The 19799-nt window shown below is 33.4% G+C and overlaps 2 protein-coding genes across 3 annotated transcripts in view; both read left to right on the top strand.

Annotated features, from left to right (window-relative positions):
• The window catches only part of wg (Wnt family member 1 wingless), a 179634-nt gene that overhangs the window by 127073 nt on the left and 32762 nt on the right, over positions 1 to 19799 (top strand). The window lies entirely within an intron of this gene.
• Positions 5966 to 6857, top strand: LOC108357998 (uncharacterized). Its single transcript, XM_017609106.1, has 2 exons — positions 5966 to 6177; positions 6236 to 6857. The coding sequence occupies exons 1-2, from the start codon at positions 6108 to 6110 to the stop codon at positions 6466 to 6468; spliced, it is 303 nt and encodes a 100-aa protein (XP_017464595.1). The 5' UTR covers positions 5966 to 6107; the 3' UTR covers positions 6469 to 6857.

The raw sequence follows: 19799 nt of genomic DNA on the forward strand, positions 1-19799 counted from the left end.
AGAGGTTGGCGCTAAAAATTAAATAAAAACCAATAATAAGGCGAGATCAGCTATTTCCACAATTTTTTCAAAATCACCTGTAGTGTCTGAATTATTTACATTTCTGTTGTTGTCATATACTGAGCTATTCAACCTTGATAACATACTGTATGATATTGGAAATGTTTTGCAGCAGAAACTATAAGCCTTCATATATATTACACTTTATTCCAAGTATTGAATTAAGGCTTTCCAACCTCATGCTATTTCGAATCTTAGTTTTTGTTTCATTACGGAAAAAACGCGCTCAACAAAGCATGTGATTGCGGCAAAGATAATAATATGAATTTACTTATATTTCCAAACATTTTACTGCCTGTTGCGGTTTTCACTCGGTAAGCAATTATCAAAATTCTTCAGAGTTGGATGGAATGGTTCTGAGAAAAGTCATTCCATGGTTAAGTTAAAAGAATTAAATATTCAGTTTCCGCTGATTTTCTTTCCTTCAAAGTCAAACAGTGAATTGGCAGGTCCCTCGCCCTCTTGTGATTCACACACTTTTATGCTGACAAAATCAAAGATTTTTTAAAAGTCTTTAATTGACTAGGTAATCGTTTCAAGAGATCTTCGATTAGGGTGATTAAACATTTTTGACGGTCTTTTAATACGCTTCTAAAGTCAAGTTTATCACGCAGTTCATTAGCCTCTTCTGTAAAATTATCGTGGAAAACTAAGTTTGGTATATTTTTATAATTGGAAAAAATTTATTTGAAGGGAAAAAATCGCCAAAAATCGCTAATGGCGATTTCCTAAATTTTTACGCGCAAATATCCAAAAAAAAATCGGCAAATTGGCGCGAAATCGCCAAATCTGGACACTCTGACTATATTAACGATATGTTGAAAATTTGCGTTCGTTTGCGTCTAAATACCAAAGCACATTAAATGCATGGAATGGAACAACAAAACGGATTATGGTACCAACAGCGGTTAGTATTTAATTGTGACTGCATGCAGCTAGGAAAAGTCGAACTCAATTAATAAAAAAACTAATTACAAGCTATTCGTTACAGTTGAACCTTTTCATGAAGTTACCCGGGAACTAAGCGGATCTGAGACCTTCATCGTCCGTGATTCCAATAATTGAAATTATTATAAAAAACGGGGTGCCGTTTAAAAAAATAACAAGACTTTGAACTAATTCGGCTGGCAGACTTTCAAAAGAGAATTTTCTTCGAAACTTTCATTCCTAGAACATAACAATTTATTTGCCATATCCACCTATTTAGAACCTCGCTATAAGCACACATTTTTCTACCCACGCACAGAAGAAAGGATTAAAAATGATTACAAAAACTAAAATCGAAAAACGCTGATGACGTTACAGGTTCTCCAAATTCTGAAACAATCAAAAGAATGAGAATAAAAAATTCTTTGGAAAACAACGGTGTTTAAACAACGATCTTGCCATGATGCTACATTGTGAAGATGAAAGCCAGGAGGATACATCCGACATTTGCAGCCCGATGCAATTCCCAAAAAGGAATTATTGCACTGCAATAAAAAAAAAAAAAATATAACTGAAAGTCAACTGGTGCAGCGTCAATCGAAAATAATTTACAATTTTGTCAAGTTTCAAGTTTGTCGCCTCGAGCGAGTAGTTATTTAGCGGAATTCAATGGCGTCCCCAGTTTTGCCAGATTGGCTCCACTTTTAATTTAAAATTTTAATTGTTTTATGAATAACTCCCTCAGTTTTGAAGTTATTTTACTAAAATTTTGCACATGACCGTTTTCTTAATATTGCCTAAAATGCACATCTGTGCTCTTGAGTTTTCTTATAAGGACTTTTGATGGCTTACGCATCGGACCAATGTTGTAGTTGCAAGACTGTAGAAAAAGATTACGCATGCTTGGCAGAGATTTCGCAGTTCCAAATAAAATAATGTAAAAACAAGTAAGAAAGTCTAAGTTCGGGCGGAACTGAACATTAAATACCCGGCGCAAGTCTTAAATATGTATATGATTTTCACCAAATTTACCGTTATATGAAAAGCGGCCCAAATTTTAGTCCAATTTGAACAATTTTCAACGCTTTGCTTTTACGTAGCAAGCACAATAACCATACGGAGTTTGGTACGAATTGGTAGAACGGTTACCGAGATACATATATGTGATCATAAGTGGGCGGTGCCACGCCCATTTTCCAAAATTTTATCATAAACGTATTTCTTGGTAAAGAATCGTTGCAAGCATCAAGTTTGAATAAAATAGCTTTAGTGTTTACTGATTTATCGAAGATTTCGTATTTCTCCAAATTACCGTTGCCCACATCCCATATGTGGGCGTGGTTATTGTCCGATTTTAAAAATTTTCGGCCATTTGGTATGCTGTAGTAAGGCTAACAACTGTGCGAAGTTTGGAAGAAATTGGTGCAGCGGTTACCAAGATATACACATGTAACAATAAGTGGCTACGCCCATTTTCCAAAAATTCATAATATTCTTATTTTTCGTCTAAAAATTATTGTAAATATCAAGTTTGAGTGAATAATCTTCAGTAGTTACCAAAATATCGAAGTTTTCGTATTTCTGAAAATTACCGTTATATGGGAGGTAGGCGTGGTTATTGTCATATTTTGCCCATTTGCAATACCGTCCGTTCTACGCCCGAAAGAAGTGCGTTAAGATATCTCAATTTTTACTCGAGTTATCGCGTGCACAGACGGACGGACGGACGTACGGACAGACAGTCACCGCTTAATCGATTTCTCTATTCATTCTGATCGTTAACGTATTCATTTGTCTATATCTATCTCGATTCGTTTAGCCTGTTACAAACAACCGTTATGTGAACAAAGTTATAATACCCCGGTGCACAAGTGCGCTCGGGTATAAAAATGTTTTTTGATGTGTTACATTAGGGATGCTAATTTTTTCGATTTTTACGATCCCGGGATTTTCAGGATGTCGTTGGTTCAATCCCTGGATCCCGGGATCAGTCCCGGGAATTAGATATTTATTATTTTTCAACAAGTTAAATCGAAAAAATTTCATCAATATGGTTTGAGAAGCTCTCCTATCATATAATAAATAATAAGTAAATGGGCTTGGCACGTACTTGTTTATTTAAAGTGGAAATTATTTCATAAGTAACAAAACGAAAGACAGTAATTAAATATATATGCATTTAATAATACTTTAGCATGTACATATATGATGAAGTAACTTAAGTTATATCGAAAAAAGCTTGATGCAAAAAAGATAAGTCAAAAATTTATTTTCTGGTTCAAAGAAGTTCATATTACTAGTGGCAGAAATAAAAGAAGCGCCTTATTTCGACTAGTTTTATCTATATTCCTTTTGTTTATTCATTATTTAAATTCTTGCATTAAAGTCTACGTCATATTACATATAATTAAATGCATATAAATGGGCATTTGCCTGACGTCATGATTTTTTTAAAAAGACTTTATAATTTTTATATTTAATAAATTCAGTGCAATGTAAAACAAAAATATGGGTACCAAAGGAAAGAAAAATTCTGTAGAATTTAAAGCAATCGAAAACTGTGTTTCTCTTTGTGTTAGAATCCAACACAAAGTCACAAAAAAGTGCTAATACATATGTAGGCACTGAGTGTGAAGTTGAAATTGATTGAAAATGTGTATGTACCTACTGCAGAATTTTTTGGGTTCACAAGGACGAATTGGAATGCCCCTTTAATCTATTTTATTTTTTTAAGCTTATAAAATTAGTCCTTAACATATAATTTTTTTTTTTTAAATAAGAATTGAAAAATTTCAAGGATATTCAAGGATAAATTTATAAAAGGGAATTTTCAATACCTAATCTTTCCTAACGCCCCAAAAGGTGTTATTTGTTTCTCTTTAATTTGATACCCATACCGGTTTTAAAAGTACTTTGCACTAAATTTTTTAAATAATTTTTTGAATTACCCATGTCTTTCAAATTTCAAGTTTCTTTTAAAAAATTCTGACGTCAGAGAGAAAAATTAAGAATGCAATTTTACTGTATTTGGCCCTTGATTTCGCGAATATGTATATTGTTTTTTTGTGTGTAAAATTGCCTGTCACAAGGTATTATGTGCACCCAGAAAAATACCCTCGATTTTGAAGTAACACGATCCAATTTTTCCATTTTAACATGATATTTTTAACAGGAAAAAAGTGTTAAGAGTAACATGAAGTATTTTTGGTAAATTTACCAAGGTATAGTGTTTAATTTACATGTGAATAGTGTTAAAAATATATGGCAACGTGATTCCTGTTTGTTGCAACCTGAATAATGTTGATTCAAACACATAAAGTGTTAATTTTACATTTAGTTCTTGTTAAAAAGGTCTGGAAACATGATTTCTGTTTGTTTTGAGATGAGCTATTGTGAATTTTACAGGGTATGTGGTGAGAGAACATAAAAGTACCGTAATATTTTATTTGCGTGCGCGTTCTTCGTCATTCGGTTGCATTTTTATTCGGTGTATTATTTGTGAAAGATTATTAAAAAAAAAACTATTTAAATATTAAGAAGAATGGGTACAGAAAGTGTCTTTGGGGAATCGGCGGGCATATATTTCGTTGTTGATGGTGATTTAACCATGGAAAATTAAGTTGAGACTTCACTGCAGCAAAGCCAAGCCACTGAAGCTCCACGCGAAAAAGAAAATGTGAAAGATGTCGTATGTGGTAAAATTAACTTCAGTGAAGAAGTTTATCAAAGAATTCTCGGTAAGTTCTTTGAGAAACTGCGCGGAACCATATGCATATTTATGTTATTGACAGATTGCGGAATGGATTTAGAAGGTCTGTATTTCATCAACAATGGGGACATAAATGAACTTTTCCTTGCATCAATGCTCGGAACGAGAGTAAAGTTTAAAGAAAGAGTTGCACGTTGGCGACAGAATGAAGTGAGTAAATCATTTTCACATCAACGATAAGCTCTGCATACTTTTTTTTTTTATTTTAAGGCTGATACCATTTCGTCAATAGGATCATGCAAGAGTTGGATAAACTCTAGCCAAGAGTCTCACGACTCGATAAGAGACATGGAAGCAAAGAATTTAAAGTTATACTTAATGCCACTGAAAGATGTCAAAGCATCTTTAAACAATATAAAGAAAAGACCGTGCTGTCAGATGTTAGTCGTCACATTTTGGTAAATACCATTGTTGACCACTTCTCAACGCGATCAGTGCTATGGTATGTATGCATTTTCATATTCACTTACTATCAAAATTTGTAAATACATATGTAAAGGAGGAGCAAGTTTCAAGCGGATAAAAAATAGCACTGATTTTTAATAATTTTTTTAGCTGACAGATTTTTGCACTTTTTCCTTATAAGCATGAATTTCTTACGAAATAAAAAGTGGAAGAAAGTTCGAAACTCTGATTTATATGGTTTTGGCTAAAGCTTGGATACAATTTTTATAGAAAAATAACAGAATAAATTAGCTTGAAAAACGTTGTGAATATTAAAAAAAAATTCAACACTTAAATGCATTTATTTTACTTTTATTTAGCGCTATTGCTGCAACCGTCGATATGGCAAAAATTCAACAGGCAAACTTTATGATAAGGCAACAAACATCCGAAGGAAAATAAAAAAAGAAACAGGAGTACTAAGAGCGCGGTTACCCACGAACGTGTACGTAGCATAGCGTAGAAGTACGTAGAAAGATATCAAGTATGCTTTTGATAGAAAGAGAGAGAAGCAACGTCTACGTCACGGTCATGCGGTGGTGAGTTTTTGTTAACACGCAGATCCCATAAGATAGATCGTGTCAGCTGACACGTTCTCCATTTTTACGTCCGTGGGTAACTGCGCTTTAAGCATTGCACCTAAATGTCAACCCACCCAATCAAGTTTGTCGGAGCAGGCGAGCAATAGTAAATTAGTAATAAGCTGAAACACAGTCTTGGATACACTTTGGTAAGATTAGCTTTATATATGTATTTTAAATTTTCTTATTTTATGATATAAAACTTTGGAATTTGTATATTTTCAATTATACTGCAGGTTGAGATTGATTTTGAAGCGAAATTTCCCAACTGTTCGCAGAATTTGCTAAACGAATGGCCAAAATTTAGAAAGTCAATTATACCTTACATGAAGACAAAAATAAGAGATGCAGCGTCCATTGATATGCTAAAACAAATTGACAAAAACATCAGTACTGGTAAAGCATAAATTCTAATATTTATTTTTTCAAGTATTTATTTTATTTTCTTATGCAGACTCAATGGATTGTTTATTGACACTGCTTTTGCATGCGATACTTAAACCGTCATTAATTTCCGTTGGACAAACTTCTGGTGAAAAACGGCTTAAATGGAAGCCATCAATATGTGATGCGCAAGCAGTGACATTGCTGCATTGCAGCAGCATAAACGATTATCAGAGGATGTACCACGAATTAAAGATTAAGTTAAATCAAAGAATCTTCCACTTCAGCCGCTACTATTGGTAGTCGGAGAGGAACTAACTAAGTTAGACTCTTTTTACGTTATTTTCGACAGTATAATTTACAAGGTACCGACATTTTTAAAATCACTTGATACTTTATTTAAAATCTTTCATGTATTAAATTTGGAATATCCGATACAAGCGAAATCCATATATAATTTTATCGAATCCTACTTTTTTGGTATTGCGGATTGTGCTAGGGTGTTATTACACTTAAGAATTATTTAAAAGATACTCAAAACTTGTTGGAGTAGATTGATAAAATGTTCAAATGCTTTATACCGAAAAAGCCGTCAGCAATTTTTTATCCGCTTAAAACTTGCGCTTTATCAGACTAAAATTTAACAGGCTATAAAACTGCATGCCCAAAAATGTTTGAAAGTTCTAAAAGTCCACAATTTTTATAAAAATTTTTTGAGTTTTTCTAAGCTCTGCATAACAACTGAAAGTTTGATTTATATGGTTTTGGTCAAAGCATAAACCATGTTTTTATAAAAAAGTAACAAAAAAAATTTTACTTTAAAAACCTTGCACATGTACAACAAAAATCACCATGGACTCAGTTTCGCACTATAGTGTATGTATGTATTAGAGGTATACGCCGTCGAGCCACGCCGCCGCCGCCGCCGTTTTTTGTAATTTCTCACGCGCCGCCGCCGAGTTACGAAAATATCGGCGCGGCGGCGGCGTTCGGCGCCTAAGGAATTTTGTACAAAATTTTCATGATGTATGCACATTGAAATATATCGTTTAAAGGAACTAAATACTACTCGTATAAAACACTATTTTACGAAATGAAATTTACCTTTTTAAAGGAGTTTTTTTTTGTATAATTCGGGGCATTGAACATTTCCAAAAAAACCTTACCCCGAAAAAACATAGGTAACACGTTTTTCGATCGAAAGCGTTTATAACAGTTAAATTAGGGTCGAATACTGGTAATCTGATGATTTTTTTCCGCAGTAGAAAAATTTTTTCAATACTAATTTTTTATATACTACCACAACAAGAAAGTTACAACACATGAAAAACTTTAACGCCAATATCTCAGAAATCAGTTTTAACAGAAGCGCCCTTATTGCATCTAATAATAATAATAATAGATTGGCGCTTACACATATGTTAGTGTTTGGCTGAGCTTCTCCTCCGATTTGTGGCATGCGCCCTAATGTTGTGACACAAAGCGGAGGGACCTACAGTTTTACGCCGACTCCGAACGGCGATTGTGTTTTTATGAGAAGCTGTTTTTCATGGCAGAAATACACTCGGAGGCAGTGTTGCCGCGCATAATTTTTAGTGGTAGCCAAATTCCTTTAAAAAAAGGGCTAAAAAAGAGCTAAAAATAGTCGTTGTGGCTNGCAATATCGTGAACGTAATCTTCCACAAATACGGCTTTGACTCATATATTGCAAGAAATTTCTGCCAAAATACTTTTTACTTAGAAAATTGAGCTAATTTCACCACTAACGACACCAGCACACACCACAAGAACATACACGATCAATAGACTTCATGGGTAATTTAACAAATTTAGCATATTAAGGGCCGTGGACTTATCTATTTTAAACTATAGTTAAATCGTTAAAAGATAAGTTAACAGCCCCAATACTTTTACAGTATGTATTTATAAAAGCGTAAGGAACATACAATACATATATGTATATATATCAGTCTTTCTTAGTTTAAAAATTCATCTCTTACATAAATGCAAAAAAAAAATTAAGCATATACAACTTTTTCATGCCAAAAATAAATAAATTCTAAAAAGGGCTAAAAAAAGGGCTGGGGGCAATTTTAAATTTATGTGGCCAAAAAAATTATGTGGTAGCTAAATCTAGCCACCAAAGGGCTAAAACGGCAACACTGCTCGGAGGTGTGCCATTGCCTGCCGAGGGACGACCGTTGTTAAGGAAAAACCTTTTTCTATGTTTTTTGCGATGCTGCTTTGACCAGGGCTTGAACCCAGGCGTTGCGGAGTGGAAGCGCGCACTGCTTACCACTACACCACAGTGGCCTTATTGCATCTAACTCCTCAATTATTGGCGATAAAAAAAAGACAAGTTGATTTTCCTGTGTATTTTTTTAATATTTTAAACACACTTTTATTAAAAAGCAAACACTTTTTTTTGCTAATTTTTACGTTAGTAAGTTACTTTATTCTGGGGTCCCGCAGACGAATACAAGTACTAGGTGGCTGTGTGACAATTACGTTAGCATTCCTAAGTGGTGTTCAAATCCCAGGAAGGTTTTGCTCCCTCGCATCGTAATGTCTTCTACACAGGGTTAAAGTCCCCCGTTTTGCTAAAATTACTATTATTTTTCTTTACATCCGGTTCTCCTTAGAAAAATTTGGCGCTTAATATTTTAGTGGAAATTTTAACCATCTATAAGCCATTTTTTAAACAGTGAGTCAAAAACGCCCGTTCTGGTGGGAGTTGGTGGGTTAAATTTTTGGAAAAAAAGTAGACCAAAGCCTGTTTTCAATATAAAACTCACAAAAAATCGTAACAACTCCGTAGTTTAACATAACGGTTGATAAGATTATTGCAAGAATTTATTGATAGCGACATAAACTACCCCAATAACTTAACTTTTTAATTTTTTTTTATTTCTTTAAATTTAAATAGTACATACGGATTTGTAAAGAACATAGAGATGTATGTATGTATTTGCTTCAGACTTCCTTCTGTTACATCAGCGGCAGACACTCAACATTTTAATTCAAGTAGAAAGTAACGTAATTTAAATTTAAAACTACTTCAATAAATGAATTAAATACAATTACAGTCTGAATTGTCATAGCGAATACGTAACGCTGACGAGATGACATGATAAGATTAGTAGCCTCATGGCACTTTGGATTCTGCCTTATGGGTAGGAGCGCCGGCGTTTCCTNCAAAAATCACCATGGACTCAGTTTCGCACTATAGTGTATGTATGTATGTACATATGAAATTTTTGTGTATGAATTTTGTGTAATAAATAGATAAGTACTTAGTTTTTAAGTCAACAGTGTAAATATTTCATATTTTTAATAAAAATAAACTAAACAAATTGTTATTTATTTTATAAAAGTAGGAACACAAAGTAACACGATGTAATATTAAAATAACATTAAAATATGGTTCTTTTAACATGACGACGTAGTGTTATTTTAACAACAACTGTTGATTCAATCAGTATTTTCATGTAGAATATCCTGTGAAACCAACCACATGCCTTGTTGAAATAAACCGATGTTTCAGGTTAAATTTACAGCACTTTCAACGTTAAATTAACAATTATCCAATGTTAAGTCAACATGAGGGAAAAATGTTAAAAAATTTCCTTCATGTGAAAATAACATTACATATCGCGTTGAAAAATAATAACCACAAAATTGTTTAAAATTTGGTTGATTTAACACGATTTTTTTCCTGGGTGTGTATATTGGGCTACACATTTTTAAAAAAATATTAAATATACAAAAGGAAATATAGCCAAAGCTGGTCAACATAAGGCGTTTCTATTATTACAAATCCCGAAAATTCCGGGATTCTAGACAAATAATTTCGGGACTTAAAAAAGACCGGGATCCCGTGATTAACATTCCTAGTATACATATTTGGTTTCCGTAGTGGAAAATTTGAAAAATCTGTAACGCATAGCCCAGCAGAAAATTTCGGAGAGCTTAGCATGTGTATTGCAGCAGAAAATTTTTATATTCATTAGAGACACCCTGTGTTTAGTTGCTATTGCCAATGGTTGCACACATTTAGGCATATGCAGAGTAAGAGGAAATGCGGTACAATTGATTATTACTTCCGATTATGCAACTCCGCGCATTCACGGCTTTGTACCTATATGCATGATAAAAAAAATAGGAAGGTAGAAACGCTGAGAGGAACCTTTCAAATTCTGGACGTTTGCAAGCAATTTAATTTTAAAATTTTACACACAAACTCACACACACATTCTCATTTTCAGTCTCAAACAGCAACTACTTTGAACAATTCCTTTTTTTACTCTCAATTTTATATGATTTTAAAATGTTGGCAAACTTCAAAAAAAAAATTATCCCCGACGGATTGAGAGAACGGTTTTACCTTACTATGTTTTTATCATGCCTATATGTATACATATTTAAGATTGTATGTACATACACACATATCGTCGTTTAAAGTACAAAACCGCGTATCGTCATTATGCAAAACCGCGTAACTGACATTGGCTGCCAAAAATTGGATTTGTTCACACAAACTCTTGGCTTAATCATTATCCATTCGTCCTGAAATATACTAGCCAGAAATGCGATTGCTTTATAAAAAGAAAACCATTTTGAAATATGAATGTTTTTACTCTCTAAAAAATAATTTATGCCACCTCACATACGCGGTTTCGCATTATCTTGATACGCGGGTTTGCATTTTGTTGATACGCGGTTTTGTACTTTAAACGACGATATATATGAACTATTTTTTAGCAATTGGTTTTGATACTCGTAGCATGGTTATAGTTCAGTCTTGATAAAAAGCAAGGCGAAAATTTAGAAAATACTGAAATCATTTTAACTGGATCCGTTGATAACTAATGAACATACATGTTTATATATATCGTCGTTTAAAGTGCAAAACCGCGTATCAGCAAAATGCAAAACCGCGTATGTTAAGTTGTAGAAATTATTTTCTAACGCGTAAAAACACTCATATTTCAAAATGGTTCTCTTTTTTATATTTTATGCGTATGTGAGGTGGCATAAATTATTTTCTAGAGAGTAAAAACATTCATATTTCAAAATGGTTCTCTTTTTTATAAAGCAATCGCATTTCTGGCTAGTATATTTCAGGACGAATGGATAAGGATTAAGCCAAGAGCCTGTGTGAGCAAATCCAATTTTTGGCAGCCAATGTCAGTTACGCGGTTTTGCAGAATGACGATACGCGGTTTTGTACTTTAAACGACGATATGTATTATAGGTTTACGCCGACAGGCTTAACGGCGGCGGCAGATAGAAAAAAGTCATGGTGACAGCTAATAAAAAAGCCGCTTAGACTTAGAGAGGGAAAAGTAAAAGTCACAAATACCACATTTCACATTACTTACTCACCCCCCTTCTTCACGAACTATGCATTTCCAAAGAAATACGGGAATCAGCGCGATACCGAGTAATGAGTTAAGTAGCCTTTGGCGATTAGCCCATTAAAGAAAATGTTTCTTTTTCAACTGTAATCAATTATTTAAATATCGTGGAATATTGAAGTGAAGGTATTTATCATTTATTTGGTACATTCCTATTTTCTTACCAAAAAATTTACATTGAAATGTAGATGCTAAAGATTATTAGTAAAAAAAAGTGTGAGTACCGGTCCTTCACGTCTTGAAATTAGACGAATGTTTTAGAGAATTTTATGTAGTTTTAGAATGTGCAAATATATGTAATTTTTGATTTTCAGCCTCTGTTTGCATAATTTCGCGAAAAGAATTGTTCGAACAATGAAAAAATCANTGCCAAAAATGGAAGAACTGAACTTGGTTGACATGTGGTTTCAACAAGATGGCGCTACATGCCACACAGCTCGCGATTCTATGGCCATTTTGAGGGAAAACTTCGGAGAACAATTCATCTCAAGAAATGGACCGGTAAGTTGGCCACCAAGATCATGCGATTTGACGCCTTTAGACTATTTTTTGTGGGGCTACGTCAAGTCTAAAGTCTACAGAAATAAGCCAGCAACTATTCCAGCTTTGGAAGACAACATTTCCGAAGAAATTCGGGCTATTCCGGCCGAAATGCTCGAAAAAGTTGCCCAAAATTGGACTTTCCGAATGGACCACCTAAGACGCAGCCGCGGTCAACATTTAAATGAAATTATCTTCAAAAAGTAAATGTCATGGACCAATCTAACGTTTCAAATAAAGAACCGATGAGATTTTGCAAATTTTATGCGTTTTTTTTTAAAAAAAAGGTATCAAGCTCTTAAAAAATCACCCGTTATAACCTTTGTTTTCGAGAGTGAAGAGCAGGAAACAAAAACTAACCAAAATTCCATCACATTTAATGACTGGGCTCACATTTTTTGTGAGTTTTGGACGTTAAAGGGATCCATATTTTATATTTAGGTTTTTCTAATAAAAGAGAGAGCACAAACTAAGTTTCATCGAAACGGGTGAAATTTAATGTTGCCGCCCACAAGAGTAGGCGTGGCAATTATTCCATCTTTACCAAATTTCCCATTTCTAAGTAAAACTAGAACACATGTTAAGTTTCAGTGAAATTGGTGCAGGTTTATTATTATTTCCACCTGCCTCCATATAGTCGAAACACTGTGCGGCGCGTCTAGAAACGCCGGTGTTACTGCCCATAAGGTAGATTCCAAAGAACCATGAGGCTACTAATCTTATTATGTCACCTCGTCAGCGTTAGGCATTCGCTATGCCAATTCGCTATGCTATTTATTTCATCATTGATATAGCCAGTGTTGCCAACTTTTGATTTTCTGAAAGCACCAAAAGCTTGGAAAAAAGGCGTTTTACCAAACTAAAAGCACCAATTTTTTTTTAGTCAAAGGATGCTTTTTTCGTAACAGTTTGTATTTAACAAAAGCAAAAAATTAACAATATTAACAAGAATACACCCAGAAAAAAAATCGTGTTAAATCTACCAAAATTCAACAAAATTTGTGGTTGTTATTATTCAACATGATTCATAGTGTCACTTCTGTTCCCTCCGTGTATATTTAACACTATTATCAAATGTTAATTTAACCTGAAGCAAGCTGTATGTTCAACACTAAAAAAAAACCAACATGGAAACTTTAGTTCAATTAACAATAGCTAGTGTTAAATTAACATTAGGACATTCATGTTAAAGTAACCAGATGCTATGTTTATTTTAATTATACTTACTGTTGTTTTATCCGTTTTATCCGTACTAAATGAAACACAGGTTTGATTTATATATAAATGATTGAGTTAATTTTTTTATTTAAACATGTATAACGTTTTCTTTCAAACAATACATTAAATGCCACATAAAACTATTACATAAAGTACCGCACAAAATTATTGGCCCAGGAAATTTTTCACAATGTATGTAAGATTTGCATGAAAATTTAATGAGCTATAAAACTGTAACCTTACAAAAATTTTTGCATATACTGTAAAAAATTCCCTGTACCAATAATTTTGTGCGGCACTGTATGAATTTTGTACACTCGGTATTTAAAGTAAAAACAACACAAACAAAATTTGTTTAATATTTCAGTCTTACAAATTTTTCAAACGTATAACTTTCTGGTTATTTCGATGTATATGAATATGTAGAGGTGGGGAGCTTATGGTATCTGCACTTACAAAACTATAGTTAGATGCTTTAGCACCTAAAACATAAGATTGAATATGCGAATTAAAATTTATATCATATTGCGAGCATATGAAGAATAGATTTTCTAACTGGCTAACTACAATGTCTTTAACTTGAAACAAAGATATTGTATCCTTTTTTACAGTAAAAAAGATGTTTCTCTTAAAATCTTAAATCTCTTAAAAAAAAGTAGTAATATGTTCAAAAGAAGCAAAAAGTTTGCGTAACTTATTTTCTGCAGATATTCGGTTGCCTAAATCTTCGATTAGTGGGGACACTAATTTAAATATATGGTTTTGAATGAGTTTCAATACTTTTGTATTAATATCTTCTAAAATCGTAAGAACGTCCTTTCTATTTAAATTATTTTTGTTATGCAGAGATAGGGTAAAATTATTTAAATTCAATTCAGGTTCGTTATCATTTCGTTTCATTTGATTCGTTTGTTCTGCTGCTGTTATAGAATTAGAAGGAACAAATATTTTTTCGGATGCAGTGCTTACTGCTACTTCTGTATGAGTATGCACTCTTTTTAAATGGTTATGAAAAGCATGCACTTTTGAAAAACATTGTCCGCATCTAGTTACATTGCATTTAAAACTTTGTATCTTGTTATAAACATGAAACGACTTCAAATGATCGATCAAAAGTTTTGCGGTTGACGCAAAAAAATTGAAGATAAAGCATTTAAACATTTTAATCTAGCTATTTGGCGTTTTTCAAATAATTTGTAAGTAAGATAATATTAGGATTTGATGAGCATTCAAAAATTAAAAAAAAAAATTTATATAAAATTGTATACACACTTCGCTTCAATGGGGTACTCAAAATTTAAGACATGAAGTAACTTAAAAATAGTTTCCAGTGCTTTTAAAAATGTTGGTACCTTGTAAAGTACATTGTCGAAAGGAAGGTAAAAAGTTTCCAAACTCGTTACTTCTGGCCCAATAACCAAAATAATCGGCTGCAGCGAAAGATTTTTCCCCAAAGCTTTTGTCTTCAGTTCTTCGTACATTCTCTGGTAGTCGTTAATGCATTCGCAATGTAGAACTGTAACATTCTTTGCATCACAAATGGTTGGTTTCCATTTAAGACGCTTGCCACCAGAAGGCTGCGTTATAGACATCAGTGGCGGCTTGATTATGGCATGCAGAAGCATCAAAATTATACAATCCCTCGAATCTACATGCAGACAGATTTAAATATACATATGTATATAAATTCGAATCGTAAGATATAGAACAACACTGATCATAACAGGAGTGTGACATTTTGACCAGAATGGGCTATTTTGCTTTTGCTTGTTTAATGTTCACAATTTTTTCCTAAAAGCCTAGCTCATTATATTACAAACACCACACAAATCCACATCCACATCAAACTTTGTAAAAAAGAATTGGAAAAATTTCAGAATTTTAGTTGTGTACTTTTATAGCCCATACAATTTTAAATGTTATTACTAAAATTTTGTGAAATTTTCTTCAAATAGGCAAAAGAATAATAGTCAAAACTGGTCGAAATGTCGTCTACCTATTACTATGACAGGGAGTGTATTGATGGTTTCATCAATTTTAAGTAACATGGCTTTGGACGCCGTATCTTTTATTTTCTCTTTCATCTAAGGGATTATAGCTTTCGCAAAATTGGGCCACTCCGCTAGTAAATTTTGCGATATGTTTGGATATTCCGCAATAAAATCAATTTCAATCTGTAATAAGGATTATACATAATATTAAATATATCTATGTATACATATGTACGAAAAATTTTAGTACCAAGGTATATCCAAGGGAGTGTTTAAGCAACGGCCACTCAGCAAAGATATTTATGTCCTTATTCATAACATCTGCCCTTCTTAATGGGATCGTCTCCTTCCATTTTTCAACGACATCGCTCCAAGGTTCCAAATTATGTGAAAGCCACAACTTTTTCTCTAACGAACCTTCGTCTATTAATTGAAGCATAAGATTAGTATCAAAAAAGCAAACAGACCTTTGGCCATCACATGCTACTTTTAAATTAGTACAGCACAATTTTTGCTACTAACAGCCTAACCTAATATAAACGCACGCCATCTATTTTGTTTTTCTGCGTCACCCGAAGTCTTCCGTAGACGAAAATTTGGAAATTTTATTTAATTTAATTTCGGTTGTTTCCATAGAAGTTGTATTTTATTTAATTTAATTGCGGTTAATTCTATAGAAGTTTTATTATGTGCACGAGAAATTTTTGAGAGTAAATTTCCGGCGTGCGTGAATATTAAGTTGGCCTGTAAAATTACTAGCACGCATATTAGGATGGCATCTTTCACGCAAGAATATTTTTTAAGAACATAAGTATATGTAAATTTGATTACGTCTGTGATGGCCTAGCATCAGGTATTTTGCTTAATTAGTTAGAAAGCAAATTAAAATGAACTATTATTTTGAACTTATGCATACTTTGTGTTTGCGAATTTGAAAGCAAGTTTTCTTGGGGACACTGTCGATAATTGGTTGTATCCGTAATTTGTGACTGTTTGCTAATTTTGCGCCGAACATTAGTTGCTTTGTCATACAGCTTTCCTGTTGGGTTTTTGCCACTTCGTCGGTTGCAATAATATGGCTATATGAAATATAGTACATTGTTTTTGTGAGTGCATAACGTAAATTATTAAATTTTATTCTTATAAAATATCTTACCAAATCTTCAGTCGGAAAAAAAGATATGATTTGCCCTGCGAAATGAATAATATCGCTCATTGCCATAGGCAGGGAGCGCTCTGAAAAATGTTCTACTATGGTATTTACCAAAACTTCGCGGTGCTCATCTCACAACAGTGAGCTGTCTTTATATTGTTGCAACACGCTTCGACCTCTGGGAGTCGATTGAAGAATAACATCTAAGCTTTTAACCGGTGTACTTTCTGCTAAGTTCTTTGATTCTTCACAAGAACTGAGCCAACTATTATAAGAACTTACAGTTGAATTGGATGCCGCCTATAAAAAAGATATTTTTATGATTATAACACTTTTGTTTATGTATGTACATACATCAAAGCTCACCTCGTTTTGTCGCCAAATCGCTAGTCTTTGCTTGAACTTAATTCTTGCCCCAAGCATAGTTAAAGGAAAAAGTTCATTTATATCGGACTCTTTAATTATAAAGAGGCTTTTCGCATCCATTCCGCAGTCTGTTAATATTTAGCATAAATGCAAGTATGTATGTATGTATATACACTCATCGACACAGAGATATGTAGGTGTGTTTTCTTTTTTTATGGTTTTGTCTATTTTTTTTGTTCATTTAATTATTAAATAGTTTATAAAACTATAGTTAACTTTACAACTGAAATCAAATAAATAAAAGTTTCAAAGTATATACAAAGTTCGCAAAAATTGATCAAACTTCAAAAAATTTTCACCGAAATTTAAACTCTTTTATTCAGTTATTCAGTTTGGTAGCCAATTATGTTATAATATAATAAAGATTCAAGTCGCTAAAAATGTACTTCCATACAAAAATAAATTTTGAAACCTGCACTTTGTTTTACTAAAATTGAATGGGTTACAAAACTGCATAGACGAAAATTTCCTAAAAATTCTGAAAATGTCTGTGTGCATGAGTGTGCATCCATATGTACATACATATATAAAAGCACATGAATATGAATAAAAATATATACATAAGTTCATTTTAAAAGTCTTCACATTTAAAACTTACACAATAATCTATTGTACACTTCTTCACTCAGTATCATTTTTTCGCAAATAATTTCCTTTAGGATTGCTTGTTCACTTGGCGCTTCAACAGCGTTGCTCGGCTGCAGCGGAGTCTCGATTTCGCTAGAAGTGATCAGACCGCCACTGGGAATAATTAGATGCATTTCATTCGATTCTTCTTGGCTGTTCTGAATTACACTCTCCATATTTTTGGTGAAATAACTTTAACACAGAATTTAACGCAATTTGCACAATAAGCTAATATTTCATGCTCAAACTCAACCGAGAAAAACGACGCCGGCAAATGAAATGAAGCAAACGATAGACTACGAATATGAGCAGAGCCTAACGGGACAAATAACATGCATTGTAGTTAATTCAAACAAAACCCATGTCACCCTTCACATGTTCAATGTCAACTTAACAAGAAGTTCATGTTGCTGCACTGTTGTAACTCTTTTAATGTTATCTTAACATATGGAAAAATGTTGAAAATACCAAAAATACAGAATGTTATTTTGACAGTAAACTGCATGTTAAAAAAATTCACGTTGTTTTCTGAAATTTTTGTTGCTTTGCGTGCAAAAAATGTTCACGTGAATATAACCTGAATCGTGCTACTCAAAAATTACGGAAATTTTTCTGGGTGTACATACATAAATCAATACACAAAACGTTGTCGCTCATAACGATTGAATAGCCTCTACACAAGCCATGATGACTCATGCTTACGACGTAATACCGAAGTACTATTAAAACTAGTATATCTCGAGAAAGCAAAATCGAATCGCAACAAACGAAAATAATGCCCTAAGTAGAAATGAGCAAAAAATTTGATGTTTTCATTATATAACCTCAAATATCGCAAAAAACTGTGTTTTTGGCAATCTGGGGGAAGGATATCTAAAAATTCTAGTACTAGAGCAATTGTGCGGCCAGATTTGGATTCAGCACCAAGAAACGATGTGTTTTACTCAGGTGGTAAAAAATCAAAATTTGTACAAACAATTAGAAAGGAAAAAAGGAAATACTTAACTTACCTGCGTACTAGCATTTTCAACGCGAATAGAATTCAACAAGGTGGGTTTGCAACTTCAGCTTTTTCTCAATCATGGTTGTATTTTAGTGCATTTGAATTTGTATTTTCTTGTAAATTCCGCATCTTCATGAGACATCACAGCATATAATATTTCAAATTATTTCAGGTTTTAACTATCTTGGAGTAATATTAGTTCAAAAAAAGCACTAAAAAAGGCACTAGGCACTAAGTATTTTTTTTTTGGCGTTTTAATTTTCAAAAAGCACTAAATCTAGTGCTTAAAGCACCAAGTTGGCAACTATGGATATAGCTTTATATTTTAATTTTGTTACTTCTTACTTTAATTAAAGTGGTGAGTGCCTGGCGCTGATGGATGGGGGAACAGAAGAAGGTCTGAGGTATAGTCATTAGGACGGGTTAATTTGTTCTTAAAGAGTATAACCGACTTTGTTTTGGCGACTGGAGTATTCTACTAGCAATTCTGAACAAAAAAGTTCATGAAAGCATAGTACTAAAATAGATTTCGAGCCTCCTTATTTTTAATTTTAGTTCTTGATTCCTAGCCAATTCCTTTTTTATATTTGGTAAATTTTTTTTAAGAAAATGTATGTATGTATATCGATTTTGCCTACAAGCAATTAGGCGAATTTTGCAAAGCAAATAATTTATCACTACCCGGATTAATTTCGTGTTATGGCACTGTAACAAATGCTTGTGAAAATGAAGATATAACACAGGCCAACTAAAGTGTAAACAATTTTGGTGCACTAAATGTTAAAGCTGTTTTTGATAGATTTTGATAGAGTGCTTACGACTCCGCAGGTATAAAGTTTCCATCAAGATTGAGGTTTTAAGAAAAACGTGGGGTAAACCATTTTTGAGAAGCTCTAGCGAAGAAACCATAGGTAATAGAACCTTCCACTTAATAATAATAATAATAGATTGGCGCTTACACTTACATATCTATGCAAGTGTTTAGCCGAGCTTCCACCGAGGCTTAGATTAACGTTCGATTACACCCCCCGAAAATACCATCGCTGCTGATTCAACCGTATTAAAAAAATTGACTTTTTAAAAGCTACTCTTCTTCTTCTTAATTGGCGCTGTAACCGATTTTGGCCGAGTCCAAAACAGCACGCCAGTCATTTCTCTTCTGTGCTAACTGACGCCAATTGAAAATGCCAAGTGAAGCCAAGTCCTTCTCCACCTGGTCTTTCCAACGCAGAGGAGGCCTTCCTCTTCCTCTGTTCCCA

This window comes from Rhagoletis zephyria, unplaced genomic scaffold (assembly GCF_001687245.7).
Source record: "Rhagoletis zephyria isolate East Lansing unplaced genomic scaffold, Rhagoletis_zephyria_1.1 Rzeph_scaffold_00189, whole genome shotgun sequence".
Taxonomy (NCBI): domain Eukaryota; kingdom Metazoa; phylum Arthropoda; class Insecta; order Diptera; family Tephritidae; genus Rhagoletis; species Rhagoletis zephyria.